Below are 27,974 nucleotides of genomic sequence, written 5' to 3'. Positions count from 1 at the left end.
TCGCAAATTGTATCCCAACCATGAAAAGCATCAAAAAAAAAAAAAAAAAAAAAAAAAAAAAAAAAATAAGGGAAAAAAAAAAAAAAGAAAAGAAAAGAAAAGAAAAGGAGGAGGAAGACGAAGACGAAGAGGAAAGAGAAGAGAAGAGAAGAGAAGAAAGATTCCTACCAGGCAACAGCAGCCGCCGGCTGAGCGCCCAGCCCCGAACAGCATCCCCCAGCCCCCTCCTTCGCATTCGCTCCCGACTGGCAGCTCAGGCTCGAGCAGAACTGCATGTCCTTCTCACTAACGTCGCTCTCCTTGGGCAAGATCTGCCGAGCGGGCCAGATCTCGTTCTTCTCCTTCTCCTCGCGCTCAAAGTGCTCAACGACCAGATCGCGCACGACCTTCTGGAAATACAACGGCCCCTTCTCCATCGTCGGGTGCAGCTCGCCGTTCACAAAGACGCCTGCATTGAGGTTCTTCTGTGCGTACGCGCACAGGTACTTGTCCTCAGACATGATGCGCTTATACATCTGGTTGACGAGATCGAAGTCGGCGTCGGAGGCGTTCTTGTTCCGGTAGACTTCGTACTTCATGGACGTCTTCGTCGGCGAGATGGGCACGAAACGCTGCGTGAAGAAGAAATTGGGACTATACGATGAAAGCGTCAGTACTCAGCGGATCAACGGATCTATAGGCTTTTTTTCTTCTTGGTTGGGAAGGGTGGGAAGGGGTTGGAACGTACGTCACATTCATACTGGCGTTCGGGAAGTAGTACGTTGCCGCAACCTGCAGACCCGCGGCAACCTGATCGGGCTTCGAGTGCGCGTCGTGGATGATACTGCCGTCCTTGGTGTCGACCGAGTAGGTCGACAAGTCCGCGACGGCGGGGATGTCCGGGTGCGTCGTCGCGCAGTGGTAGCACTCGTTGTAGTTATCCGCCAGGATCTTCCAGTTGAAGTCGCCGCCTTGCTCCCAGGTGTGGTCGAACACGTAGTCGTCCCAGTTGATATAGTCCATGCGCGGCTGCTGGTCGATCCCGTTGAAGTCGTCCTCCCACGCGATCTCGGGCTTCTCCTTCGCATCCAGGTTCACCCAGATGAATCCGTAGCGGTCGATGTGCACGTGGATCGGCAGCAGACCGTTCTTGCTCTTGTCGAACCCGTCAAGGTCCTGGTATCCCGGTGCCTTGGCGAGCTTGCCGTTCAGCCCGTAGCTCCAGCCGTGGTACTTGCACGCGAAGATGCGCGACGAGCCCTGGTCCTCGGTGACCACGGGGAACGCCCGGTGGCGGCAGATGTTGTGGAAGGCGTTGATCTGGCCCTGGCGGTCGCGGACGAGCACGAACTGGAAGCCGGCCACCTCGTAGCGGAGCCAGTCGCCCGCGTTGGGGAGACGGAGCTTGTGTGTGGTCATGAGCCATTTGCGTGAGAAGATGGCGCGCCGCTCGAGCTCGAACATCTCCTGCGACGTGTACCACGAGGCTGGCAGGGCGCGGGTTGCGTTCGTCGTCGACGAGGGCGAGCTGCTGGAGGACTCGCGCAGTCCGAGGTAGTTGAGTAGTGAGGACATTATCCTTGTCTGTTGGAATGAGATCAAGGCAAACGGGTCTTGATTCAGAAGCTGTTAAGCTTTTATTGTTGTTATTGTTGCTGTGGTCTTTTCTGTTGCTGTTGTTGCTGTCTTGACGTTTTGGTGGATTTGGAGCCCTCTATATAGATATCTACCACGGACTCTTCGCTGAGAACTACCAAGTCATGTTGACGATAGTCAACCACGCTTCCTGTCCGACGGTCAGAACTCCGGACGCCACCGAACGGCTATCAATCGGAATACCTCAACTCCGTCTCAGTTCCCAGAGCTCGCTGGCAGGAGCCGTCTTGTTTGATACCCGGTCCACCGTGTCCGTGGCGATGACGGACCGGCTCACGGTTCACTTCCTAATCTCTCCCGATCTGGTCTGCAGCAACGCTGGCAGTGACAAACAAGAAAGACATGTGCTCATGTGATTATCTGTTGTTTATCGTGGTACTCAATGACTTGTTACGCGCAATCCCGATTCACAAACCCAGGTTCCTGTTTTCTCTCGTATACTCTATGGTATGCGTGACTACCTCATTCACCTGAAGTAACCAGTCAATCTTTCTGTCAGTGTGCAGATTCCCAGTCTATTAGACAGTTATTTTTCACTCTAGCTATAAATACTGTCGAATCTCCATTCATGGCAAATACATATGCGTAGAGAGCTAATTAAAGGGCACGATAACCTTACTGGCCAAGCAGGGTATAAATAGAATTAAACTGGAATAATCTATATATATGTGTATATAAATATATATAAAAAAAACAAAATTAAATAAAAAGAAATAGATAATAAAAACAAAAAAGAATGGGGCATCTACCGTTATCAAGGGTTGTTCAGGTTGTTCAGGTTGTCCTGAAGCCCTGAGTGACCCTCGCCAATCTTCCACAACACCGCGGAAAAAGCGACTCAGTCCAGTAGGTGCCACGCTATCTCCAAGTCTATTTTCAGCATGCGCAGCCATTCCAACCATGTATAATCCATCCCCGGAATCGCTAACTGACCTTATCTGCGCCAAGCCGGTCGAGACGGTTCACGAGCCGTGCAGGATGCGGGGAACAGTCGGCCAGCCACAGCTGTAGCTATAGCTCCAACTGTGGTCAAGCTTGAGAAAAAGAGCAAATATGGCTTCAGCTCATACTTCCAGAGCCAGGATCTACGACAAACGAGATGGACAAATCTGAACGCATCGTCATCATCGGCGCTGGCGTCTTCGGTCTCTCGACAGCCCTCGACCTCGCCCAGAACGGGTTCACCAATGTCACAGTCTTAGACCGGAACATGCCTCCCGTCCCAGACGGGTCGAGCAATGATATCTCGCGCGTAATCCGCTTCGACTACGGCGACAAAGTGTACGCGCAGCTGGGCAAGGAAGCATACGATCTCTGGAACACACCTGAATACGCAGACTCTTTCCACCAGGGCCCGTGTGTATGGACGGCGCAGAAGAAGGGCGGACTCGCCGGCGGGTCCGATTTCATCCGCAAGACAAAGGCGATTCTCGATGATCTGGGCCTCGAGTGGCATGATCTGAAGCATGTCGATGCGCTGAAGGAGCGCTTTCCGGCCGTGGCGGGCCATCCCATAGGAGAGGACTTTGAGGGCTTCTACAACAATGCGGCCGGGTGGGCGGACGCCGGCGTCGCCATGACCGGGCTACGTGATCGCTGTATCGAGGCCGGGGTGGCTTTTGTCACCGGGCCTCACGGGCATGTCTCGTGGTTGGAGCATGGGAAGGGGAAGGACGGCAATGGTAGCAGCTCCATCACGGCCGTCCGCACCATTGATGGCGGGAGAATCACCGGCGACAGGTTCATCCTCGCGACGGGTGCCTGGACAGCGAATCTCATTCCCTCGTGGAACTCGATGGTCGCGACGGCGCAGATTGTCGGGTTCGTCCGTCTGACACCACAGGAGGTAGAAGCACTCAAGGACCTCCCCATCATCTTCAACCTATCGACTGGCTTCTTCAGTTTCCCGCCGCACGAGAAGACAGGCTATCTGAAGGTAGCGTGCCACAGCTTCGGGTATACGCTCTCGACTCAGTCAGCAAACAAATCGGTCTCATCACCTCCCGGCCGGGCGATTCCCGCGCGCGCAAACTTCATCCCGCAGGAGGGAATGGAGAGACTGCAGGCCGGACTGATGGAGATCCTCCCCGAGATTGCGAAGAGGGGCTTTGAAAAGACTTGTCTTTGCTGGTACAACGAGACGCCGACAGGGGATTTCATCTTCGACTATCACCCTGAGTATAAGAATTTGTTCATCGCCACTGGCGGGACGGGACAGTATGTCATCCCAGTTGTCTTGTCTTGCACGCCGAACATTAAAGGTAAAGAATGATAGCTAACATTCGCCTTTACAGTGCCTTCAAGTTCCTCCCTGTGATCGGGAAATACATCGCGTCCGCGTTCCAGCACACCCTCTCCCCCGAACTGACACAGAAATGGCGGTTCCACACCGAGTACCGCGATCAGCCCCGCGAGAAGCTCTTCACCGGGAGTAACAGCCGCAACGGAGGTGATGGCAGTCGAGGCGGGCCGAACAGGAGGGAATTTACCGATAAGGAGCGGGATCAGTTGTTGTCTTTGACGGATGCATTGGCGACGAGGAGCGCGAGAATTTAGGGAGCAGGCTTCCCAACCTTATGTTTAGGGTAAAGTATATGGCTGCAAGGGCTGAGGATAGGCGCCCTATATTGGATCTACTTCTCCACAAGCAGCCATACACTGCTAGATGGCAAGAACTAGATAATCTACAGGTTCCGAATCCACCTTGGCTACGGTAAAGTGTAGTTTATGAGTCAAATGCACCGGAAGTAGCTCGTCAGGTCTTGACATCTGCTCGTCTGACCATGTATGAGGGTTCCCTTCGTCCATCTCGATAACTCAGAGGGGTAGCGAAGCCAAAAAAAAAAAAAAAAAAAAAAAAAAAAAAAAAAAAAAAAAAAAAAAAAAAAAAAAAAAAAAAAAAAAAAAAAAAGAAGGATGGACATTGTACTTTCACCTAGGCCTCCTGCAGGAATTACTCTCAGTCCGTAGCCTTAGAATGTCAGGTCCTAAAATATTAGGCTTAGCTTAGCGTCCTGGGCATACTAATCTTGATGCAACAGCTGTCGATTTCTTCGACTTGCTATAGCCTTCTCAGGCCTGGTTCATGTTATGACGGCTTAAACGGCCAATTTCCTTATTATGGTACAACTGGATCCTATAACCATGGTTAATGGCATTGCAATTCGATAAAGCAATGGGACAGGCATTGTCTGCGGTCTAACTTGGCCTGTTGAGGTCATCCTCTGCCGTGTATGGATGAGCTGGTCCAGCATCGCAAGGAGACGGTGTAAACAAGTCTACTAAGCCTATCTTTCCACCACGCTTAACCAGCAATAACCGTTTTTTTCCTTGTTGAACGACCCTTGGTCTCAAGTATGCAGACTCGGGCTATGGCCGTGAAAGAACAGGGTCAGGAAAACTGTCTATGATGAATACTATATTTCTCGTGAGAGAAGACTCGCAACCTTCCTTCAGCGTACATGTTCGGCAGCGCCAGCGGTTCTGAATTGCTATAGCGCCCTTTCTTGCTAGCTTCTTTAATGAGTACTGGGCGGCGTCTTGAAGGCTACCAATACAGCGTGGGTCGGTAACAAGCCAGCTACGGGGTGGCTTGGAAGTGGCTCGCCGACCTCGCAACTCTGGCGCTCTTTGCATGTCCCAGAACCAGTAAGAACAAAAAGCTGGATCTTCTGGTGCTACCGAAGGTGAGTTGGAGAATTTGGAGTTGCAGTTGGAGACGGAGTGAGATGGAATTGGAGGGCCAGCGAATCACGAATCGGTATGATTGAAGCGCATCTACTAGTAACGACGGTGCTGGCGTCAGAAGCTAGTACCATCCACCATCCATCACCATCATCATCCGTCTCCTCCATCCAGTCAGGCTCAACGGGTCAACCTCCATTAGCTGGACGTCGACACATAGCGAACTCGCCCAAACCCATCAGCATGACTCCCACCACGAGGACCAAGGCCAAAACGGCGCACGTCAATATGATGACCGACACCATCATCGCCAGCCTACCACTGGACGGATTGCGCAGCATAATACGCAGTCTTTTGACTAGACAACCGTCGCTAACTCCAGTCTTTGAGGAGCAAACGCGGAACTACCTCGACGAGACTACGTCAAAGTACAGCAAGACCGCGAATGCAACCCTCGATACATCGAGGCTCTTCGTGCACTTACAGAACCGCATACGCTGTATGGTCGGGTGTGGACTATGCTACCAGGCTTTGCCGTTACTGTGCGAGCTTGTTGAGCGGATTCGGGCTCTCAGCACTGCTGGTGCAGATGCGTTCCGGGATGAGATTGCTGCTGTGGATGGGGATATCGTGCAGGCTCTGACAGCGATCCAGAAGACGTTGCTCGTGCATACAGGGATGAGGGATCTCACGGTGGAAGAGACGAAGCCTCTTCAAGTCCTTCAAAGAGCCCTTCTCTCCTGTCGTGAGGTATGGGAGGGCCCAGGAGGCCAGTTTCCACTAGAAAGAGGCCTGGAAGCGACGACTCAACTGCTCGACCCTTCATCTCTTTCGCAATCCGCCACCCCCCATCCCATTCCATCCGAGCTCTCCCCTGTACGGATCACCGAGACATTCACACTCGACGCCGACGTTCACCTCCCTCGTATTTTCACGGGTCTATGGCAACTCTCCAGCCCGGCCTGGGGCTCTGCGGCGCGTGCAAAGATGCTTGAGCAGTTTTCTAGCTATGTGTCGCGGGGATTCACGGCTTTCGATATGGCGGACCACTACGGCGATGCGGAGATCATATTCGTAAGATGCCAGCTTCAGCCCAGACTCCTATCTGTTCTTGTTTCCTGACACTTCAGGGCCGATTTCGTTCGTCGAGTGCATACGCCGACTCGATGTTCGCAGCGACGAAATACTGTGTGTTCCACCCGATGACTCTCTCTGAGGAGGCCGTGCGAGCAAACGTTAGTGAACGGTGTCGAAGACTGAACACAGATAAGATCAATCTCTTGCAGTTTCATTGGCAGTTTGTGGGATCTTTCTTTTCTCCCTCACAGGTTAGACTAGACGGACTAACCGACAAGAGTAGTACGAATACGACCAGTATATCACGGCCCTACAATATCTCCAGCAGGACCCACGGGTCCAGTTCCTCGGCCTCTGCAACTTTGACACAGAGCATATGCAACGAGTTATCGAGAGCGGCGTCAAGATCGTCAGCAACCAGGTTCAAGTCCGTACCGATACTGAGTATACTTCTATCGAAGCAGGCGCGGCTGACAACGACCAGTTTTCTCTGATAGACTCTCGCCCAACCATCAAAATGGCAGAACTCTGCTCAGAGCACAACATCAAACTCCTGACTTACGGAACCCTCTGCGGCGGCCTTCTAGCCGAAAAGTGGCTTGGTCAGGAGCCACCGGATCTCTACAGCGAGAAGACAACGCCTAGTCAGCGCAAGGTACACTCCCCCGGTTCATCCGCTGACACGTAGCTAACTGCGCGGCAGTACTACGCCTCTATCCGTACATGGGGTGGGTGGCCGCTTTTCCAAGAACTGCTGCGCGTTTTAAAGGTCATCGCAGATAAGCACAGTGTGACCATCTCGAATGTCGCCACGCGGTGGGTTCTTGATTTCCCGTATGTCGGCGCGGTGATCGTGGGATGCAGGATGGGTGTCAGCGAGCAGTCAGCTGAGAACCTGGAGAGTTTGGGGTGGTGTCTGGACGAGGAGGATAGGGAGATGATTGAGGGTGTGCTGCAGAGGAGCCAGAGAAAGGCGATGATTGAGAGTATGGGAGACTGTGGCGGGGAGTATCGGTAGTAGAATAGTCCATGACCGACTCGTCGAGCAAGTTTCTGATATCATACTTTCAGTCATGGAAATTCTCTCCATGGTCGAATGAGAAAAGGTACAATTCAGCCCTCGAGAGCTCTTTCACCAGGCAGCGCTGATGGTATCTACCTGAGACAGCGAGTTACGCTCGCGACCACTTCCTCTGTCCTTTCGTGGAGTAGCATTGCAAAACAGAGAAATTTACTAAAAGGCATGGATGGCCGTTGACCTGGTCATTTGGTGCACCTGTTCATTTAAGACCTGAAAGATGCCAGATAGCCATAACACCTCATCCCACGGCAATCCCACGAACTTGTGCAGTCCGGATAGTACAGTTGAGACAATAAATCGAGAAAGTAGGATCTCAGATTACTCAGATCAACTGCCCCGTTTCTCACAGAGACAACTCACAGCTAGTCCTTAAGCATTCATGGTACCCATAATCCTTCCCTTTTCTGTTGGCGAAGACCTAACCTAGAACCAACGGATGACCCTCTTCCACCAAGGCCATGTCTCAGACTTGACCACATACTCCCCGTTCGTCTTCTCCTGCTCGATGGCATCGAATTCAGATTGAAAGTCGATATCACTCAGCGGAACCAGCTTGGACTTGAGGGTGACTTTGAAGAAGATATATAGTACTAGTGGGAAATTTTGTCAGCCGAGATCTGCCTGATATCCCTGTTAGGGGAGGGCAGGGCCTGGCATACTTGCAAATATGCCAATGTTGAGGTACGAGGTTAGAAAGCCAGACGCTGTGAAGTTGCCTTTTGTAAAGACGTCGAAGCCTATGCAAGATCAGATGTTAATATAGAGGTACGAGATACACACGAGATAGGTGGAACATGCCGGAGAACAAAAGCACCATGACAACCATGAATAGTGTCGCCCACGCCGCATACGGTTGCATGAAGTTCCTGTATGGAAGCCCTGACCATAGCCTGGTATCAGCGAAACACCTTACTTTTCCATAGAATACGCTAAGAAACAACTGATAGTGATTCAGACATACCATCTCTATCAAACCCCTGCACCTTCAGTCCCTGATAGAACCTCAGATAGGTGGCCTCGACCACAACCCATCCAATCAATCCAGCCACGGTGGTGATGTTCACAAACCAGCTGAACACCATCGACGCCTCACTCCCGACCGTCAAGTATCCTAGCGGCAGCAGGATGACCGATAACCCTACGGCATAAACCGGCGTTCCAAAGCGGTTGCACCTCTGGAAGATCCGCGGGGCGTGGCCATCGCGACTGAGACCGTAGAGCGTCCGCGACGCGATGAATATGCACCCAGAGCCACTGCTGATCGCAGACGTACAGACGACCGCATTGATAATATGCGGCAGGACTTCGACGCCCGCGCGTGTAAAGGCCAGGACAAACGGCGACTGTGACGCTGTGCCCGTCGAGAGAGAGAGACCTGGGTCGTCCGAGGGCACGATCAGCCCGACGATAAAGACACTCAGCACATAGAACAGAAACACCCGGACGAACGTCTTCCTCGTTGCGCGGGGGATGACCGTCCGCGGGTTCCTGGTCTCAGAGCCCGATATCGCCACGACCTGGATGTTCCCGTAGCTGAACGCTGCCGTGAGCAAGACCTTCCAGAAGGCGAGGAACCGGCCTGCATCATCACTCGCAATGTAAGAGTTGAACGCGCCCGGCATCGTCCAGTACCGGAACCCGATATACTCGCCGTCCGGACCTCCGCCGGCATTGATCACAATACCCCCGATAATGAGGCCTACGATGAGCATGATCTTCAGACTGGAGAAGATCACTTCAGACTCACCGTACAGCCTGACGCCGCAGAAATTGATCACCAGGATGAACAGCGCAAACACGGTGATCCAGACTGCGATGCTCACGTCGACGTGCCAATATTGAACCAGTGTAGCGGCTGCGGTCACCTCCGCCGGCGCCGTGATGGACATTGTATACCCTGTAGGCTTTCATGTCAACATATAGCTCTCTAAACTGCTGCGGGGAAGAAGGAGAGAGAAACAAGAGTAGAAGTGAGAGTAGGAGTGCGAGTCAAGTGAGGTAGTGCGTACAGAAATTCCACCCCGTCGCAGCCCCAAGCGCAGGCTCAACGAACTTCGTCGCGTGCCGGACAAACCCGCCTGTGCTGGGCATGAAAGCCGTGATTTCGCACGTTGTGTATGCGACGCCCGCTGTGACGAGGCCCATGACTAGGTACGCGAGGAAAGCGCCGGCGGGGCCGGCGACGGAGATGACTTGTCCTGAGCTGAGGAAGAGGCCTGTTCCCTGGAAGGACACTGTTAGAGATGCACTCAGAGTGAAAGGGTGGCATGGTATCCAGGGGTTGCCTACGATCATCCCGGCAATGGCGATCATGTTGATGTGGCGGGATTGGAGGTTGCGTTTAATATGCTCGACTTGTCCATGTTGGACTGGGGCTGCGTACATCTCGACATCTGCCTCTGCTTTCGTGTCTGTCAGGGTCTTCTCGCCAGCATGGGAGCCCGAGGTCGCCATGGTGGAAGGTGTTAGGGTTTTTCAGTTGTGCTCAGAGAATGCGAATGTACGCGCGCAATTATTCAGGAACACTCCAAAATGGTTACAATATGCCAGACACAAGCAGGAGCTTCCCTTCCTTAGTAAAGGGTGAGTCAGGTTGATAGCGCGTTCAATCGTCTCCAACACACGCACATTACCCCAATTCCTTGCATACACCATATGCACGAAGGAGTGGCTAGTGGCGCCGGTGTCTTGAGTGCGTAGATAAGACTGGGCTAAAGACTGGAACTTATAGACCGGTCTTTCTTCAATCTCTCTGTTCATTCCATCGGTAACCTAACAACTAACAAGCTTCCTTTTTAACTGCATAAAAGAAAGGAAAGAAAAGTGCTGTCCAGCAGATTCATTACCCAGAATAACAAAACGACGGCAATGCCAACCGACGACACATTTCCCCTCTACGACCTTCGCGTTGAAGTGATTGTCCCAGAGGCGAAACATATCCTCTGCGGCGCCAAAAAGGGCGACTACTTTACGCTCAAGGGGGAGATGATGTTCCTGCCTGATGGGCAGGGGATCAGTATATACAGTCTAGGTACTCATCTGAGCTCCCCGCCTGTCCTGGTGTCCATGGGCGCAACTAACATGATAGTTGGGACTACATTAGCATCTGTGCTCCCGCTTCTTGCTGCGAAACAACGCGTGACGCACGAGCACGACTGGATGACGACGGACTCGATTATCGCGTGTCCGGATCCGCAGTGTCCGAGCCAGTTGAAGATTGTGCGGACGGGGATCACGGTGTTCAGGCATTCAGATACTACGGCTGTGCCGTTGACATGAGAGGCGTCAAGACTGCAGGCTGTTAAATGCAACGGGACTGGGTCGGGCTGGCTGCGCTGGCTGGCTGGCTCGACTTGACTAGATGGAGGAGACGGATAACACTCAAGGTGGATAAGACGAATGCTCAGGAGATATTAGGAGCTTGGGCGCCTGTATAGATATCGAGGCTTGGGTGAGTCGCAATTTGATTCTCGTGGCCCTGTCCCAATCATGGCATGGATTCCACCCAGTAAGAGCTAGGCTACCAGGGCCGATTGTTATTTTCTGGGTTACCCACCTATGAATTTAATCTAGTCTTGCTCTTCGTTGTCATATTTCATCTAGCACGAGTCTATGTTTTGCGGTGAACAGACAACAGACGACAGGAAGCATTCTACTCCAGGGAGGGTTTCCTACCGATGTCGATATCAGATTAACTACAGCCCACCTACAGCCCACAAAAGTCTCACCGAAACTTGTAAAGCGAGCCTGCTACCGTGCTTCGTATAGCCACTGCATCGCCTGGCCGTTCGTGATGGCCACGCTTTTCTCGTGGCGGATGGAGAGGAGGGGGCGAGCATCGATAGGGACTATCCCCAGTTGCCCTCAGTCGGTTGTCCCAAGATTAGGGCAATGAACTGTGACATACGCGTCACCACCGTAGCAGATTGATGTCTCTGCCGGTGCATCGATCACGCATGAGCACTAGATCGAGTGCGAGAGACGGTGTCGTGGGGGTTTGTATACATTTATCCCTCAGATCTCTATCCCAAGCAGCCCTCGATACAATAACACCACGGCGATTTTGATCAACAGAACAGCTAAAATCCGTGGACTTGACTGTCGGTGCGTAGAGGTTGTTTACTTTGTGCCGCTATCATGGCTCGCCTCCCTACACGGGGCAGACTCTTGTCGGATATCTCATAGACCCAGAGGTGCAAGATGTCTCCGTTTGCACCACCCCGCTATGCAATCGGATCAATATTGAGATCGTTTGATCGGTGTGTATTTATAGTTGATGCTCATCGAAGTTACTCCTAGTTCTTTAGACAATTAATGCACTTGACGATCTACTCGTTGACATACTAAACGACAACTCTCTGGGAGCACCTGCAGCGGTACGGAGACCGCAGGGCTTCTAGTATCATCATATATATCATTTCCATCGCGGTTTCAAGAAGCCTAGCTGCATTAAAAATTCACCTAAATCTAATTGGGTATGAGAATTATACACGTGTAACCAAGCACCTGCAGCACGCCCACGCCACCTACCAAAACACAGCAGACCAGACAGACCAGACAGACCGGAATGGATTACCCTCAGTTTTCCACACACTCCAACCTCGGGCCACGCTGGGCTCCACGTGCAACCAACGCTCGGTAAAAAGAAACAAAAGCCACTGCTAGAGGCACTTCATACGCCCTTCTTACTCAGGCCAAGCCACTCCCCCACGATGCCCACATAATCTTCCACCCCATACGGCTGCAACCACCTATTGAAGAACCCGCCTGCTTTACGCTGCCCGCTCAGACCCAGATCTCTTAGCAGCATATCCACGTACGGAATGGCATCGAAGACAAAGTCTGGGTTACGACGGCCCAGGCCACCGGGGTACCGGTGGACCCCGAACTGCGTGTGCAGGGCTGTCTCGTAAAGGGTATTGTAGTAGCCGTTGTCTTTTCCTTCGGATTCAACGGAAGGTTCAGTGGTGGTTGCAGCGGGTGTCTTGCTGTCGGTTTCGGTAGTGGCCGTCTTCTCAAGCAGTGCAACGAGTTCCTGAGGACACTTCTCTGTTGCGATCTGATCGAGTTGGATCTTGCCCGAGAAGAAGCTACTGATCCACAATGCTTGGGTCTGGGCGAGGAGCGGCGTGTTGATCGTCATGGCAACACCCATAAATGCCACGCTGCGCTCCTGTGCGAGATCCGACGCCGGGATGAGGAAACGCGTTAGTCGGTAGGGGTGCAGACTCTGGCTCTCCGTCTGCGCGTCTGGAGCGAGGGGCTCGTACTTTTCAGGGCTGTTGTGGGTTGGCCTGTCCGTCAACCGGGGGAACCGGCGCAGGATCTCGGCGTCGGCGGCTTCGACCAGGGACGAAGGCAGGGAGTCGGCGGCATTGGGGAACCCGAGCCGGGAGGCGAGGGTAGGCGGATTAAAGGTGATGTCTGGGGTCGGGGCCCAGCCGGATGCGACGACCAGCGCAGCGACATTCTCCAGGGCGGGCGACTTGGCCAGATGGACCGTCCCCTCGGACAGGTGTGTGATGTGGTCGACGTGGACGCGCACTTTGCCCTCGGTCACCAGATCGAAGAAGTTGGTCGGATAGTTAAGGATGGAGAGACCCGAGGCTACCCAGAACGGCGCAATCCACGGCTGCAGCTTCTTGAGTTCCGGGTGGGAGTTGAACTTGTTCAGCGCAACCACATCGTCACCGAGGACTTTCCAGAAGGAATCGGTGACCTTGCGGCCGAGCCACGTCCCGTGAAGGAACGCGCGGGCTCTGTTGCCCAGCGCGTCTTCCGCCCCCGTTTCGGCCCAGATGCACGGGCTGAAGAAGGTCAGGAGCCGCGTGGTGACGAGCTTCTCCAGCCACTTCTTCAGCGGGGTCACATACGGCGGCGCCATCCAGCAGGGCCCGTGTCCGTTATCGCGGATGATCCAGTCGACCTGGGCGCCGGCCGTAGCGGCCGCGTAGACGGCGTCCCAGGCGGACTTGGTGCCGCCGAGCACGGCGATGCGGTTCTCGGGCTTCTGGAGCGTGGACTCGAGGTACTTAGGCATCTCGATCGTGTGGAAGAGCGGGCGCGCAAACGCTTCCTGTCCGCAGATAGAGGGCAGGTACGGCTGCGAGGTGACGCCGGTCGCGAGGATCAGCCTGCGCGCCCGCACCGTCACAGTCGTTTCTTGCCGTCCTTCCTGCTCGCCTGACGAATCGACGTAAGTGACCGTCCACTTTACATCACCGTCGCCGTCGCTCTCGCTCTCGCCCGCGCCCGCGGGCCCCTCGTTGTGCTCGACAACGCTGACCCGACAGTTTAACCGCACACTGTCCATGACGCCGAAATGTTCGGCGTAGTTCTGCAGATATCGCTGCAGCACATGGCCCGGGATATGCTCTCCGTCCTTGACACCGTACGAATCGTCCATCGGGAAATCAGAGTACTCGTAAGTCCCGCGCATATTGTTGCTCTTCAGGCCGTCCCAGAGCCGGTGCTTGGCCCAGACGCCGCCGACCGAGGACGCGGACTCGAGGAGACATACCGACGCGGAGGGGTGGATCTGGCGATAGGTCTTGAGCGCCGCAAGGCCGCTCCAGCCTGTCACTGTTAGAAACCAAGTGCAACCACTGGAAGGGAGCGTTACCGGCGCCGATAATGAGGAGATCGAAGGTCTCCATTGTGTTGCTATGCGCTGTAATGCGTTGCGTGAGTGCGAGGCGACAACGAAACAACGACGACACCAAGGCCAACAACAGACAGCGAGACAACCAACGACACGAGAATAGGACAGAATATGCAGAAAACGACACAACGACCAGGAGAGTGATGGTCGAGACAGCTGGCGAGGGCTGGGAGGGGTAGAGGCCTTGGACTGGACAGAGAAGCTGCAGGGAACCCAGACGAGACGAACAGAACTTTAAAAAAAAGAAAATACGAAGCGAAGATAAACTCTGTAAGACCCGATCTATCTCCTGCAGAGCGTAGTTCGAATGCACAGCAGGATGCAGGTCGCAGACGGACAGCCAATCTGCCAGTCTGTTGTGTTGCTAAGTCCTGCTAGTCTCGCACCGCGTTCCCCATCCCGCGCAAGGAGAAGGCTCGCAGACGCACTAACACCAACACTCATCTCCTGGACCTTGGGACCAGTCCCGCCCCATTTGCCGGGATACAACACCAGTCCAACTGTCCGTCGAGACTCCCATACCTGCAGCCATACTCGGACCCTCCGCAGAGACGACGAAGTCAGATTCGAGCGAGACCGTTCCCTGGTAGGCAGCAGGTTCATTCCGCACGGCACAACGGCGCCCGCATCCCCACCGGCTGCCCCACAACGGCACCGTTTTAGTGCTAGCCGCCTGCTATTCGCTATCCCTCTATAGCACTTGTCTTGTCGACTCTTCTCCTGCAGCGTTAGGGGTTGGCTGGCTGCCTCGACTGCCTTGTGAGCTTGTGTGCTTGTGTTTTGTGCTTGATGAGTCATCTGTGACCTGGCTAGAAGATGAGAGACAGATCGGGCGGTACGTAAACTCTCCTCTCTTCCCCTCCTCAACCACCGCGATGATGCATCCATCAAGATTACAGTAATCCATGCAAACTCCGTGCAGAATGGTTGAAGCTATGGCTTGAGCTAACACAGCCAGACTCCAGCAGACTCCAGCAGCCAGGTGGAGATGCAGAAACTTCCACCCAAAATAGCCCAACTGTCAGTGTCAAAGCTGCCACCGCTCGCTCCCAGTGGCCATCGGGCCAGATGGCCCCCACCGCCAATCCAATACTGGTCCAATTTCGAGTCTCCAGTCTTGGTGTCTAGTCGCCAGTATCCTGCATCCCGTTCCCAGTAACCATGGTCCACGATTTATGACAGCCCGGCCCGGGGCTGTAATGAACATCGACTCATCCACTCCGTTCGAAGGCCCCGTTGACTGTTCCAGGCCTCTGTGACGGACTCTTGACGATGGGTCGTCGTGGTCGGCATTGACTCCTCGAAAAGGCAGATAACTGATACGACCTGTAATTTGATCGCCAGTGGCTACCACTGCAATCTACTTAGCACCACAACGGTACCCAGAAGATCCGCCATTCCGGATGGCCGGACACTGCTGCCGGACTGGCCTCGGGGTATGGTGGAGCTTGTACTCAAGGAACGAGAGAGATACAGGATATGATATGAACCGGTCAAACCCCTTGGACTGCCCTCCGACTAGGTGGTTTATTTTCGACGCCGTTCCCGTGGCTAGTTCCGAGTTCCGAGTTGCTGGTGCTGGATGGTTCCTGGCATCCCCAGTAGTTCTCTTCTGTCTCATCTACATTGTCTTTTCAGTCTCAAGTTAAGTCGCTTGAGTTCAAGCCGATCTGAGGCGAACCCTTCGCGATTGCGACTAGTCTTCAGCCAGTCTGGCAAGCCGGAGGGCAAGCAAGCAGGCAGACAGGCAGACAGGCAGGAAGAAGGAAGGCTGCCAGCAGGCATGGCCCAGTTCGAGGTCGAAGCGTTCACGCTTCTGGCCCTTGCAATTGTCGCCATCACCCTCCGCGTCGTCGCTCGGTGTGTCATTGCCGGGCCCAAGAACTTCCAGCTGGACGACTATTTGATGCCGCTGGCGGGGGTGCGTTCCCTCATGAGCTCGTTTTTTGGGTTCTCCTTGTCTAGGAGCTTCGATGCTAACCGGCTACGTCTCAGGTGGTTTATGGGCTCGAAACCGGCGCCGCATACTGCGTCGGCGCATGGTGGATGGGTCTAGCCAACAATGCCATGACGGACGCGCAGCGCCTCGAGCTCTCGCAGCGCCCCGATAGCGAGGAATACCGACTGCGCGTCGGGGGTTCCAAGACGCAGGTGCTGGGGTGGTCGCTGTATACGACACTGTTGTGGCTGCTCAAGGCTTGTATGGCGGTGTTTTATTCGCGGTTGACGTGCGTCTACTCTCCCCTCCAAAGACTAAACCCCCCAGCCCCCGGTCCTACGGCCGGGGGCGCTAAGGCGGAGAACCAAATATGAGACTTTAGTGTGCTAACGAGGCTGGGTGCAGAGCTGGACTCATCAACATGCGGATCCGTGTACAGATCGCTTATGCCATCATCGGCGCCACGTATATCGCCGTCATCTGCTCGATTCTGTTTGGGTGCCATCCCATGCACAAGAACTGGCAAATCTACCCGAATCCGGGCAATTTCTGCCAGCCTGCGGTATCGAAGATTGACGTCTACGTGACGGTGACGCTGAACGTTGCGACGGATATGTATCTGTTGACCATTCCGATGCCGGTGCGTTTGGCGAGCCCTCAAAAGAAGGAGACAAGTGATGATGGCTAATGCTGGCTTGGTACTGTAGATTCTATTCAAAGCGCGCCTCCCCCTTCGCGAGAAACTCGAGCTGCTGGTCCTCTTCTCCGGCGGAATCTTTGTCATGGCCGCTGGCATTCTGCGCTGCGTGCTGATCGTCACGGTACGTCTGGTCTTCTAGCCCTGCCTTTTCTATCCCCCCTCCTCCCGTCTCCTGTCATAGGCAACACTGACGGTGGAATATGTAGGCCGGCGCGAACGGCGCCCAGCAGGCAGGCTCCTGGGCCTGCCGCGAGACCTTCGTCGCCGTGATAATTGGCAATGCACCCATGATATACCCGTTCCTGCGACGCATCGCAAAGCGCGCGGGCATTTACATAACCACATACACCCATCGCACGGGCCAATCGCAGTCGTACCCGCTGGGATCGGCCGACGACAAGATGCGGAGCGCCGGAAACGGGCGCAGCATTGGGATGTCGCAGACGTCCAAGAAACGGCGGTTCAGACACCCCCTCAGTATCCCGGATACGCAGTGGCGCGACGACGGCGAGACTGCTTTGGGGGATGAGGACGGCGATGAGATGGCGATGTTGAGCAAGAAATTTAATCAGACGCAGGGTCGGTATGGAGTACATAAGCAGATGAGCCTTGAGGCTTTTCGACGGGATGCCGGTGCTGCAGAGGCAGTGGTCACGAGTGGGAACGGAAGTCCCGGTTCGGGGACGAAGGGGAATGGACTTGGAAGTCTGGGGAGTAGTCTGGAGTCGGATCATGGGGAGTTGAGTGGGATCAAGGTGGTGCGGGAGACGATTGTTGAGAGGAGGAATGTTTGACGCATCTCCGTTCCTTACCCATTTATTCATTTTTTCGGGGCCGTCTTTTGGTGCTTCTGGTGAGCATAACTCTCTTTGCTTTTTCTCATTTTCTTCACATCCTTTCCTCTTTCTCTTTCTTGATGTCGATATCTTCTCTATGTCTATATCTATGGCTAGGGCCTGTAGGGTGGGTAGGCGTGCATTACGGTAGGATATGGATGGATATTTCGGAACATTTATGGTTGCTATGCACGTTTTTTACAGTCTATCAATCAAAAAAGCGCTATTGTCCGCTGAAATTGCTCCGTCCAGTCCCTTGAGTCCTAACCTACAGATTCATCGAATCCTGGCTGCACGAGCGCTCCGGAATCCATTCAACCATCTCATAACAGGGCCTTCCTGTTCACCCATGAGAAGCCCATCTGCCTTGCGATGAAAAGCCTTCCATGCACTTTCCAGTGCCACGTGGTGAGCAGGCTCAAGTTCAGGCAGAGCTTTCCGTAAACATTCCTTTTAGATAAGGGTGGACCGATAGAATGTTTACCTACCCACAAACCTCCCCCATCCATTTTCCTTGCTAGTAACCACGCATTCACTCTACAAGTGCATCTTAGGTGACTCGGCTCGCTCGTCTGCTCGTAGCCACACTGAGTCCTGCTTCCTTTTGTATAGACTGCCACAGTCCAATTGTCCATCGAGCCGGAAGCTTAGGGCTCCTTCCCGCCTGAACAATAGCTACCTAACTCCCTACATTACCCATCCTTGATTCTTGAAAGATATGACGGTGGTTAGGAGTTCAAACAGGAGATTTACCCCACATCACCCGGTGTCTGGCCCGAAGGTCCGGATTGTACCTTGTCTCTAAGTATCCCCAGCCCTGGATATCTGTGCGGAGCCACAGCTCATCTAGTGGTCGCCCCCGCAATTACGCTTTCTGCGTAACATTTGTGCTTGTCCTGATTCCTGATCTCTTCAGCTGGTATGGATGCGTGAGTAAATCGCCGTCGTCAGGATAGGGGCCGGACATGACATACCTAGGTCTCCTGCCCCGGCCATTAAGCATCTAGTTACCGTACTCGCTCAAATACTTTTGGACTAGATGGTCCAGCCCAAGAGGCAGAACCATACATATGAAGCCAAGGGCTAGGCAGCGGTCTGTATCAGACTAGAGCAGACCAAGAGTGCATGTAGTACGCACATAGTCATTCACGGAAGAACAACTCTAGTTGAGATCTCCAATTCCGTAGGCACTACGACAGCGTCATAACAATGTTGTCCTCGGCGCAAATATGAGCAAATACTCTTATTTTGATCTTGATTAGGGCCCTAGGAGGAGGTCGCTGCGGGTCAGGTAGATATAAAGGTATTATAGTCTTCAGGCAAATAGGTCTCAAGGCACGTATATGTCCACTCATAGGCTAGAACAGCACGAGCTATAGAGTTTGTTTAGCAGATTGTTCCCATTGTATGCAGAGAATAAGTATAGGTCCAGGTCTAGATACACTACGGAAAGCCCCCCCAGACACCCGGCCCAGGAAGCGCAAAGTACTTCGAATATTGGGTATGTCCGTACTTGTACATATAGGCAGGTGAGTAGGTGGATAGGTAGATGGATAGTGAGATAGAGCACCTACAAGTACAACTACCTAGGTTTGCCCGGTCAAGTTCACGTATTCTATCCTATCTACTCCCCTCCTCTGGTTTCTTTTCTCCTTCTTATAGTCCGTCTTCCATCCTAGCTTCTACTCGCAGACATACCAAAGTACGATGCAGTCTCTCCTCTCCCTTCCCTCCTTTCAAAGCGATGTGACCTCAGTCATTGCACCTAGTACTCAAACCTCTCGAAGATCGCACCACCCTCCTCTTCATTCCCCTCCAGCATCCCCCTCGCCCGCCCGACCCATCGTACATGGCCTCCATTGCTCTCACTTTCCTCCATATCCGTCGCAACGCTAACTTGCGCCCCCGGGAACGCAATCTGGAACCCACTGACCGGCCCGCCCTCAGTCTGCTCAGTGCCAGGGTTGATTCGGACAGAGCCCGCTTCACACCCCGCGCTCACTGTCGTCCCATCACGACTCAGGAATGAAGAGACAATTTGCGCATTAGAATTGGATGGCGTGTAGGAGAGCCAAAGCAGCGAGTACAGCCCCAGATGCGCGCGGCCGCGGGTCAGCGATTTCGTCGATGAGGTGAAGGGCTTGGAGCTCCATATCTTTTTCCAGAATTTCCATGGTTAGCATGAATTGTACCTTATCACCTATCTTCCTACCGCCAGAGAAATCCTATGCGCTGGGGTTGGGGGGGGCAAGGGGCAACATACTTTATCATGATACCCATAACCCTCAAACATCAATTTCTCACCGTTGACGCTGACGTCGACATGCGCAATCGCATCGGGGAGGATCCCCACCCATCCGAGTCCCTGGTTACCAAGGGCGAGATTCGTGCTGAAATTTGCAGCGTCGGAGCAGAGCGAGTGTGGCGGCGTGATCTTTATGGCCATATCAACATTAGCCACCCATCAGGGTTCACGTGCAGGAAGGGGAGAATATACCCGCTCCATACTGATCCGCCCCGTAACATTCACCTTCTTCTCAGGCTGCTGCATCCCAATCTCAACTTCGTACCCCTCCTCGCTCCCCATCCATCCGCCAACGCCATGCCAAATAGCAACAGACGAGTCACCAGACCCGTGGAGACGTGCAGAGTCGGCACGCTGCGAGTGGTGAAACTGCCTTCCATCAGGAAAGGTGATCCAAAGATGGGCCCAAAGGGCGTGGTCCTCCTGCTCTTCCTGCAGGTGCGCCTCTGCCGCACCGGTACCATTACCGGGGAGAGAGTTGTTGGTCGGAGGGTAAGAGAGTGGAAACCCGGCCGGCCCGCCGTTCGAGAAGGTAATGGCCACCGAGGCGTTGGTGTTCTCGAGGGCGATGGCATCGAAGTGCCACCAGTCGAAAGTGGAGGCGTTGCTGTGACTGAGTTTGGGGCTGTCCAGGTCGGATTGGTCGAGGCTAGGGGTGATGTAGTCGGCCGTTACGGGACCTGGAGTAAGCTTTGCGGGGAGATTGGCTGTGTAGCGTGCAGACGCTTCTCCTATTGTAAGGAGAGCGGCGGCCAGAAGGGGAAGCATTTTGGGTCGAGTTGAAAGATACTCCAGTTGCTGAGCGAGCGGTTGGTGAGCGGTTGGTGAGTGGAGAGGAAAGGGTGGTGGGAGGTATATATGTCTCTATGTTGATAGTATCGTAGAGAAGTGTATGTAGTATAGATTGGAAAGAAAAAGTAATATAACAGTGTAGTGCAGGAGACTTTGTCCGAGGTCATACAGACACAGAGACTGAAACACAACATAGGTAGAGTCAAGGCAAACAAATCCCAATTCCAATCCCAATGCCAGTGCAATGCAGTATTACTGCAGTTGCAGTGCTACAGGTACATACATGCGTACAACAAACATAGATAGAAAAGACGACACCAAACACCAACCCAGCCCATCGCAAACTAACAAATCGAATCCGAATCTCAAGTTATAGTAATCCCCGCCGTTCCACGTGTGGAATCAAGCAATTCGTCTTTGGAATAAACGCCAATCGAACAAACATGCCATCGACTCGGCATATCGACAACTCCGTGTGCTTGTGTCTGTGCCTTTTGCCTGTCTTTAACCGCCGTGCCCACCGACCCCTGTCATTGTTTCCATCGACGGGTTGCGGCTTCATCTCCTGCGGCCTGCGACCTGCTTCTGTCCTCTGTTCTCTGTCCTGTCGTTTCCCCTCCGTTGTAGGCATGGTGCAGTTTCACTTTGAACGTGGGGATAGCCGCGTCGTGTTCCGAGCGGGCACGGAGTCGAGTTCCGAATCTCGTTGCGTACAAGTGAGGAGAGAAGATTAATGCTCGCCGCTCTCGATCTTGACCGATTTCTCTGGCTCGTTCGCGTCCTTACAACCCTTAACCAGTTGATGGCGCTAAAGCGCGTTAGTTCAGGCAACGCTCTCAAAACCAATACAATGAAAAGGGAAAAATAAAGGTACCTTCAACGCATCCTTTCGCGAAAACTGCTTGTCGCAGCTATGACAGGGATACGGCTTGACGGCAAGATGGATCCGGCTGTGTCGCTTCAGGTCGTGATTCCGGTTGAAACTTTGCCCGCATTTGTCGCACTTAAACGGGCGGTCGTTGGTTGGGCCCACGCCGACGCCTACACCCACGCCCATTCCGTGCATCGCGTGCGGCGGATGCCCGCCGTACATCTGCTGCATGCTAGCCACCAACCCGCTATTGAAGCCTGGCAGGAGCCCAGACTGCGGCGGGCCCATCAGCGACATCTGTCCGCCGGGGCTGTGGACATTGGACATGACAGGGCCGGTCATCGCCGGAAGGCTATATGACGGCCAGGGCTGGCGCTGATGGGGATAGGAAAGGTGCGTTGGCGGCGGCGGTGGAGGCGGAGGATTCGACGCGACTCGGGGCGGATGGTGCATGGCAAGCGGTGGCGGTGGTCCTGATGGCGCAGCCGGCGGGTATTGGTAGCCCGGCGGGCTGGAGAGGATGGCTCCATAGGCCGGTGCTGAGCTGGACTTGGCCATATATGGATCGTTCGACGGGACGGACGGGTGCGGATTTATCACTGGATGGCTGTGGGCAAGATGCGCAGCTGGCCCCGGTGCTGTTGCTGCTCCTCCCAGCTGCTGCTGAAACGGAGGGAGCTGGTTCATATCGTATGCTGACGGGATCGGGTCGGCGCCGGGGGTCGAGGTCGCCGGGTTACGATGGAGAGACGGATTGAAAGAAGGCGAGAAGGGATCTCGATTTGAATATGACGAGCCCAGGTTGGGCGTCCAGGATTGCCGGCCGGTCCCAGCGCTCCCACTATATGAGCCGGTGGCCCAGTACGAGGTGGATTCCGGCGACGAGGTGACAGCGGTCGCGGCGGTCGTAGTCGGCGCTGTGGCCGCTGCCGCTGTAGATGTTGTTGGGGGCTCCGGCTGGGATGCAATGACCGTCGGATTGGGAGGAGGGAGATGCGGATGGTGCAGCGAATACGGCAGCGGATGCGCCTGCGCCGGGTTCTTGCCCGGGGCCGCAGTGAACGTCGGCGCAGGCAGCTCAAAGGTCGGCAGTGGAGGAGCGCCGGGCCGTCGCGCGCTCAACGGTTGCTGGACCTCGAGGCCCGTCCCCATGCCCGGGGGGATCGCAAGGGTCGCCAGGTTTGCAGCGGCCGCGTCTCGAGTGGCCGCGACGGGCAAGACCGAGACGGGGACGCCGGTGAGCGTAGTGGGAGGAAAGGCAAGGTCGCCCAGCCAGAGTCGGTTCCCAGAGAGGGCGCCAGAGAGGTCAGGAGGATCCAGGGCGAGGAGATCGCGAGCGCGATCTTGAGGGCAGGCGGGCGAGGAGCGATCTCAAACCAGGAGACGATCTCAGGGTAGATCTCTGAAAGAGTAAAGGATCGGCCAGAGGGGCGGGAGAATGGAGAAGACGAGTGGCAGCTGGAGCTGGCGCTGGAGCTGGGCTGCTCGGCTGCTGGGCTGCTGGGCCGGCTAGGCTGCTAGGCTGCTGGGGTGGGGGAGTGGACGTGGATTAACACACACAGAGCATACCCAGTGATGACAGGAGCGCGATCAGGACAAAGGCATGGCGAGATCGGTCGGTCAGAGAGTCAGATCGCCCATGGACGACAGCAGACAAGAGCAGAAGCCAAAGAGCAGAGCAGCGAAGCAGAGGGGCAGCGGAGTAGGGGAGCAGAAGACCAGGGAGCAAAGAGCAGCAAGCAAGAGCAGAGCAAGAGCAGAGCAAGAGCAAAGCACGAGCAAGGCACGAGCAAGGCACGAGCAAGAGCAAGAGAGCAAAGAGAGCAAAGCAGAGAGACAAGCAGAAAGCAGAAAGCAGAAAGCAAAAGGCGAAAGGCAAAAGCAGCAGACCAGCGAGCGGTCAGATACGAGAGGAGACCGGCGTCTGAGTGTGAGGTTTGAGTCTGGTGCGGTCTGGGTCTGGCCAACGCGGGGGTGAAAAAATGAGAAACGAGAAACGAGAAACGAGCAACGCGAAATGGGCAATGGGCGAAAAAGCGAAAAAGGAGTCGCAAAAGAAGGAAAAAGAAACGAGAGGAGCAGGGCGACGGACGGGGTTCGCTAGAGAGTGATAGTAGGTACCAGAAGAGACAAGAATAGACCCCCATTATTACGGACATTAATCCATCGACGCTGAGTAGATAGTCTATCTTACTGCAGGACAGCGGACTGTCCATGATCTTGAGATCCTCCGCCGCCGTCTCTCTCTCTGGATTTTTCCCTGATGATCACTCGGCAACGTGGTTGACAGGGTAGTCCCACCGTTCACGGGCCTACGGAAGAATCGATAGACCTCGACGGTTGTGATACCAGTGATACCAGTGATAACAGCGACCGCGCGACGCTGCGACCGCGCAATGGCCGCAATGGCCGCAATGACTGCAATGACTGCGAAAACTCGAACGACGAGAATACCCTGACTACGTGACTACAGTGACCGCACCGCATTCCTGGCATGCTCGCAATGAGACCCGACAGCTGACCGAACGCAGGGCCAGTCTCGATCGATCAGCCAACGCTCGTATCCACGGTCAGACTCAGCGCGAACCAGGCAGGCCCAAAAGAATGGCATTCCCGCACAGCGAGAGAAACAAAGCGAGTGGTGACTGGCCGGTCAGGTGCCTGCCTGTGGGGGGACCATCCCGTGATCCGCGAATGAGCCAATGGCGGGCTAAGCCGGTTCCGGCTTAGCCCGCTTGGCCTTGCTCTTCTGGGCGGAGTGCATGGTTGGTTTAATCGGAGAAATGCGGGCCTGTCGGGTCTCGCCCGTCCTTCGAAGGCCGGCCATGATCCTAGCCCGCCAGACTCCCAGCCGGTTCAGTCTTCAGCCAATTCTCACGACCAACTCGAGAGTCTAGACCAGTTAACGGCAAGGCTCGCTCCGGACCATTCTGTCGGTGCCGGTGGGTCATGGCGGCCATGACAGCTCCTTTCTTTCAGGTTTCAGTCTCATCCCATGGTCGGGCCCGTCACTCCAGTCGGTGGTCGTCTTGGGTCGTCTTGTAGAAGGCGCCTGACTGCGCGACCCTGATCGGTCAAACTCTGTCGGTCGTTGTCTGAACCTTTGCTGGGGATACTGGTCGTGCCCGGCAGCAACGCAGCGCTGGCTGGTCGACGGCCGTCGATGGCCAGTCGCTGGCTGGCTGCTGGCCGGTTGCTGGTTGGTTGCTTTGTCCGGAGCTGAGCAGGCATTCTGAGACCCCCAAAGTTGAGCATTCCTGCACGTCGGTCTAGACCTGCCGATCTCCCCTTACTGAGGCGCGGCGAGCCTGGACCTCGACCACGGGACCGACGCAGGGAAATAAGATTAAACAAGGCCATGGCGGTGGCTGCACTGGGTGCACTGAGTGGCTGCGCTGGGTGGCTGTCTCATGGACTTCTGGGACGGCGTGGCGGTAGTTTATTTGACATTGGCTATGGGCTGGGACTGCACGTTCGACGTTCAGAGTGGGAGGCGTATAAGTACGCAGTGCGTAGTACGCAGAAGAACGCAGTAGTACGTAGAAAAGTACCAGGATAAGTACGAGGATGAGTACCAAGGTAAGTACTAAGAAGTACTCAAAAGTACTGGTACGTGAAGAGCGCGGTGCTGACGATCGCGGTAGTAGTTCTTCCTGGTCGGATCGAAAATATATATATCTGACAGCGGACAAGACTGTCAAAGCCAGCATGTCGATTGGGGATGTCGCTTTTGGAAGAACACTTTTTCTTTTATATGCTTTTGTATGTTTTTTTTACTAGAATACTGAAATATGATCGATATTGATACTAAGATCTGAGACCTGAGATACTGACGGCAATTCTACTCCATTGCGAGTTGTCGCATGCTAATGGACTGACTCCCGATAACCGTAGCCGATGAAGCCGATGACATCAACACGGGCTCTGATCGACCTCTCCTCTTCTTTCTTCTTCTACCACTTTAGCTTCTCTAGCTTCACTTCACTCGACTCACACTCACTCACACTCACAGTTCTCGTACGTCTCACTATTCGTCTTGGTCTCATGTTCTCCCGTCCGCTTCTAACCTACCCGCTCAGTAGGTCCATTCTCGCCTCGCTGAGACAACGTCCACTCCCGAGCTTCCCGTTCCAGTTCCAGACACAGTTCCAAGCAATTCGCTGCTCTTCCGCCATGTCCGGTGTTAGCAAGGCCTGCTGCTCGTCCGTCTCCCCCCAGATTCGTCGTCGGCTCGCTGACTCGTCTCGACAGCATCCCCCCGATCGTTGCCAAAGGCTACCAGCCGAAAGGTGAATACAAGACCATCAATGGCCTCAAGACATGTTCGTCCAGTCATCCAGCATGGAATCCGAGCATAGCTGACGAAAGCAGACGTGACCGGCCCCTCAGATGCCACTAAGGCCATCCTCGTCATCTACGGTACGTAAACCTTCAACCCCAAACCCCAATCCTTCAAACTCCAGGATCTCTCAACTTGCTAACGGTGCTAGACATCTTCGGCTTCTTCCCTCAAACCCTCCAGGGCGCCGATATCCTCGCTACCTCATCGAAGCAGAAATACCGCATCTTCATGCCCGACTTCTTTGAGGGCGAGCCCGCAGATATCACCTGGTTCCCGCCCTCCAACGAAGACCAGAAGAACAAGCTCGGCAACTTCTTCCAGACAAAGGCGGCGCCTCCCAAGACCCTCTCCAAGATCCCCGGCGTCGTGTCGGAAGCAAACTCCTACGCCCCTTCTGGTGGCGCCTTCGAATCATGGAGCATCCTGGGCTACTGCTGGGGCGGCAAGATTACCGTTCTCTCGTCGGGTTCCGAAAACAAGACGTTCAAGGCCGCCGTGCAGTGCCACCCTGCCATGCTGGACCCTAACGATGCCAAGGGCGTGAACATTCCTATGGCGCTGTTGGCGTCCAAGGACGAAAAGCCCGACGACGTCAGCCAGTTCGGCGCGAACTTGAAGGTGGACCACTATGTCGAGACTTTCCCGACACAGATCCACGGATGGATGGCCGCTAGAAGTCAGTTGGAGGATGAGCAGGTGCGGAAGGAGTATGAGAGGGGATATCAGACCGCGTTGGACTTTTTGGCAAAGCATGCCTAGACAGGTTGTTCTCCACTCAGCCTGGTAATAGGTGTAGTGCGCAGTCTACGTAGGCTAGTAATTGATCTACTGTCTATCGATCTGCATTGGTGAGAGACATGCGTTCAATGGCAATGCATGATGGACATTCGCTCTTCCATCGAGATCTGTGTATGGAGTCTGTGTACGGATCCAATCGAGCCTTTCACAATGACGTGATGTGTGAAACATTCATCAGAGATTGGAATCGGACAGACCACTTAAGCAAAAGGAGCGTCATGCCACGTCGACAACATGGTAGGCTCAACCTACCAGCCCTATAGATTACTTCCAAGTTACCTGGGGCCAAAACCTAAGCCTATCTGAACCTCGTTACGATGCTTCTCCAGCAGCTCCCAATGATTCTACATAGACTTAGGTACATCAAACTCCTGCAGTAGTTAAGCCGGTCGAGAAAGTTGGAAACTCTATCTAGCGCCTACCCCATCCAAACTCTTTCAGCGCCCGCTATCCTATGACAAACGTCAGCCGCCGTCTCCCCAAGACTAGAGATTGACGGTGTCAGTAGGCGTTTAAAAACTTGATATCAGCCTCAATTGACATGATACCAAAAGTCTATCTTCCAACGGTGGCCAACCCTGGCCTAGCCCCCCCCTACGAAAAATCATGCCTAGATCTAAAAGAGGGATCAGAGGAATGTTGTTGTGATTAGCATAACATCGAAAGAAATCGGGGAAATGCTAATCTGAAGGCTCCTGGTTGAGTATGAGATAGGGCAAGGGCGCGGTCAGCCCTGAGGTGCCACAGACACTGCCCGCCGGCCCTGCATGTGTTCGTTGGATTGAAGTCATGGACAGACGTTCGCATGCCATGCATATGCAGATGCGCATGCACATACGTGACCGTTGATGTTCGGTTGGAAGGTTGTTGTATATGTACGAGGACGAGGTGAGCCTGTTTTCTAAGTCGAGAGTTTACTATGGAGTATGGTATCATAGGAGGCAGCGACGCGCGAACAGCCTACTATGCCCTCACTCCTGGCTCTGCTCTCCGTCTAGTCCTGCCTGGCACCTGCCTCCTACATAAGTATCACAAGTACCTGGTCTTATGTGTCACAACCCGGCTCGGAACACTGCCGACTGCAGGTCCGCTTGAGACCGCTGTCGCTGGCGTCTACAGAACATTACGTCGCAGGCACAAGGGAGGACAGTTATTCCTGATTGAACAGGAAATGGGGGGATGAACTTTATGTCGTGCGTCATAAACGCACATTCAAGGCTATGCTATGTTATCAGACGCGTAGCGTCCCTTTC

The 27,974-nt window shown here is 54.3% G+C and overlaps 10 protein-coding genes across 10 annotated transcripts; 5 read left to right on the top strand and 5 right to left on the bottom strand.

The window, feature by feature from the left end:
- Positions 1 to 164: 164 nt before the first annotated feature.
- Positions 165 to 1,892, bottom strand: BDW70DRAFT_171541 (aromatic ring-hydroxylating oxygenase subunit alpha; the record flags this gene model as incomplete). Its single annotated transcript, XM_073743244.1, has 2 exons — positions 728 to 1,892; positions 165 to 633 (listed from the first exon to the last, which is right to left on the bottom strand). The coding sequence occupies exons 1-2, from the start codon at positions 1,552 to 1,554 to the stop codon at positions 165 to 167; spliced, it is 1,296 nt and encodes a 431-aa protein (XP_073592059.1). The 5' UTR covers positions 1,555 to 1,892.
- Positions 1,893 to 2,734: 842 nt separating this feature from the next.
- Positions 2,735 to 4,337, top strand: BDW70DRAFT_171539 (NAD(P)/FAD-dependent oxidoreductase; the record flags this gene model as incomplete). The annotated part of the gene is made up of 2 exons (XM_073743243.1): positions 2,735 to 3,852; positions 3,930 to 4,337. The coding sequence occupies 2 exons, from the start codon at positions 2,735 to 2,737 to the stop codon at positions 4,189 to 4,191; spliced, it is 1,380 nt and encodes a 459-aa protein (XP_073592058.1). The 3' UTR covers positions 4,192 to 4,337.
- Positions 4,338 to 5,562: 1,225 nt separating this feature from the next.
- On the top strand, positions 5,563 to 7,414 carry BDW70DRAFT_153513 (aldo/keto reductase; the record flags this gene model as incomplete). The annotated part of the gene is made up of 5 exons (XM_073739655.1): positions 5,563 to 6,393; positions 6,450 to 6,620; positions 6,680 to 6,823; positions 6,881 to 7,051; positions 7,100 to 7,414. 5 exons carry the CDS (start codon positions 5,563 to 5,565, stop codon positions 7,412 to 7,414), a joined length of 1,632 nt encoding a protein of 543 aa, XP_073592057.1.
- Positions 7,415 to 7,900: 486 nt separating this feature from the next.
- On the bottom strand, positions 7,901 to 9,931 carry BDW70DRAFT_171534 (amino acid permease/ SLC12A domain-containing protein; the record flags this gene model as incomplete). The annotated part of the gene is made up of 6 exons (XM_073743242.1): positions 7,901 to 8,067; positions 8,137 to 8,214; positions 8,276 to 8,356; positions 8,439 to 9,374; positions 9,487 to 9,700; positions 9,767 to 9,931. 6 exons carry the CDS (start codon positions 9,929 to 9,931, stop codon positions 7,901 to 7,903), a joined length of 1,641 nt encoding a protein of 546 aa, XP_073592056.1.
- Positions 9,932 to 10,345: 414 nt separating this feature from the next.
- On the top strand, positions 10,346 to 10,756 carry BDW70DRAFT_163725 (TIGR04076 family protein; the record flags this gene model as incomplete). The annotated part of the gene is made up of 2 exons (XM_073741351.1): positions 10,346 to 10,508; positions 10,566 to 10,756. The coding sequence occupies 2 exons, from the start codon at positions 10,346 to 10,348 to the stop codon at positions 10,754 to 10,756; spliced, it is 354 nt and encodes a 117-aa protein (XP_073592055.1).
- Positions 10,757 to 11,906: 1,150 nt separating this feature from the next.
- Positions 11,907 to 14,133, bottom strand: BDW70DRAFT_171532 (flavin-binding monooxygenase-like protein; the record flags this gene model as incomplete). Its single annotated transcript, XM_073743241.1, has 2 exons — positions 11,907 to 14,053; positions 14,100 to 14,133. 2 exons carry the CDS (start codon positions 14,131 to 14,133, stop codon positions 12,150 to 12,152), a joined length of 1,938 nt encoding a protein of 645 aa, XP_073592054.1. The 3' UTR covers positions 11,907 to 12,149.
- Positions 14,134 to 15,921: 1,788 nt separating this feature from the next.
- Positions 15,922 to 17,571, top strand: BDW70DRAFT_153509 (uncharacterized protein; the record flags this gene model as incomplete). The annotated part of the gene is made up of 5 exons (XM_073739654.1): positions 15,922 to 16,059; positions 16,134 to 16,366; positions 16,483 to 16,717; positions 16,785 to 16,898; positions 16,984 to 17,571. 5 exons carry the CDS (start codon positions 15,922 to 15,924, stop codon positions 17,569 to 17,571), a joined length of 1,308 nt encoding a protein of 435 aa, XP_073592053.1.
- Positions 17,572 to 19,378: 1,807 nt separating this feature from the next.
- On the bottom strand, positions 19,379 to 20,686 carry BDW70DRAFT_163722 (uncharacterized protein; the record flags this gene model as incomplete). Its single annotated transcript, XM_073741350.1, has 3 exons — positions 19,379 to 19,768; positions 19,877 to 20,047; positions 20,111 to 20,686. The coding sequence occupies 3 exons, from the start codon at positions 20,684 to 20,686 to the stop codon at positions 19,379 to 19,381; spliced, it is 1,137 nt and encodes a 378-aa protein (XP_073592052.1).
- Positions 20,687 to 21,172: 486 nt separating this feature from the next.
- On the bottom strand, positions 21,173 to 22,971 carry BDW70DRAFT_114359 (putative C2H2 finger domain protein). The gene is made up of 2 exons (XM_073734610.1): positions 21,585 to 22,971; positions 21,173 to 21,518 (listed from the first exon to the last, which is right to left on the bottom strand). The coding sequence occupies exons 1-2, from the start codon at positions 22,731 to 22,733 to the stop codon at positions 21,441 to 21,443; spliced, it is 1,227 nt and encodes a 408-aa protein (XP_073592051.1). The 5' UTR covers positions 22,734 to 22,971; the 3' UTR covers positions 21,173 to 21,440.
- A 2,348-nt stretch (positions 22,972 to 25,319) lies between these two features.
- On the top strand, positions 25,320 to 27,058 carry BDW70DRAFT_143690 (dienelactone hydrolase family protein). The gene is made up of 6 exons (XM_073738134.1): positions 25,320 to 25,343; positions 25,401 to 25,598; positions 25,661 to 25,783; positions 25,833 to 25,903; positions 25,953 to 26,000; positions 26,072 to 27,058. The coding sequence occupies exons 3-6, from the start codon at positions 25,755 to 25,757 to the stop codon at positions 26,680 to 26,682; spliced, it is 759 nt and encodes a 252-aa protein (XP_073592050.1). The 5' UTR covers positions 25,320 to 25,343; positions 25,401 to 25,598; positions 25,661 to 25,754; the 3' UTR covers positions 26,683 to 27,058.
- Positions 27,059 to 27,974: the final 916 nt, after the last annotated feature.

Source organism: Aspergillus foveolatus (assembly GCF_047715535.1).
Source record: "Aspergillus foveolatus strain CBS 279.81 unplaced genomic scaffold BDW70scaffold_77, whole genome shotgun sequence".
Lineage (NCBI taxonomy): Eukaryota > Fungi > Ascomycota > Eurotiomycetes > Eurotiales > Aspergillaceae > Aspergillus > Aspergillus foveolatus.
Note: the sequence above shows the minus strand (reverse complement) of the source record. Positions and strands in the feature narration are given on the sequence as shown.

Excerpts from the sequence above, each read along its gene's own strand:
- BDW70DRAFT_143690 (XM_073738134.1), top strand. The coding sequence starts at position 25,755 with ATGTCCGGTGTTAGCAAGGCCTGCTGCTC. Across the intron at positions 25,784-25,832 it reads GTTAGCAAGGCCTGCTGCTC|CATCCCCCCGATCGTTGCCA; the intron begins GTCCGTCTCCCC and ends TCGTCTCGACAG. Across the intron at positions 25,904-25,952 it reads CATCAATGGCCTCAAGACAT|ACGTGACCGGCCCCTCAGAT; the intron begins GTTCGTCCAGTC and ends TGACGAAAGCAG.
- BDW70DRAFT_114359 (XM_073734610.1), bottom strand. The coding sequence starts at position 22,733 with ATGGGGACGGGCCTCGAGGTCCAGCAACCGTTGAGCGCGCGACGGCCC. Across the intron at positions 21,519-21,584 it reads CGCGAAAGGATGCGTTGAAG|CGCCATCAACTGGTTAAGGG; the intron begins GTACCTTTATTT and ends AACGCGCTTTAG.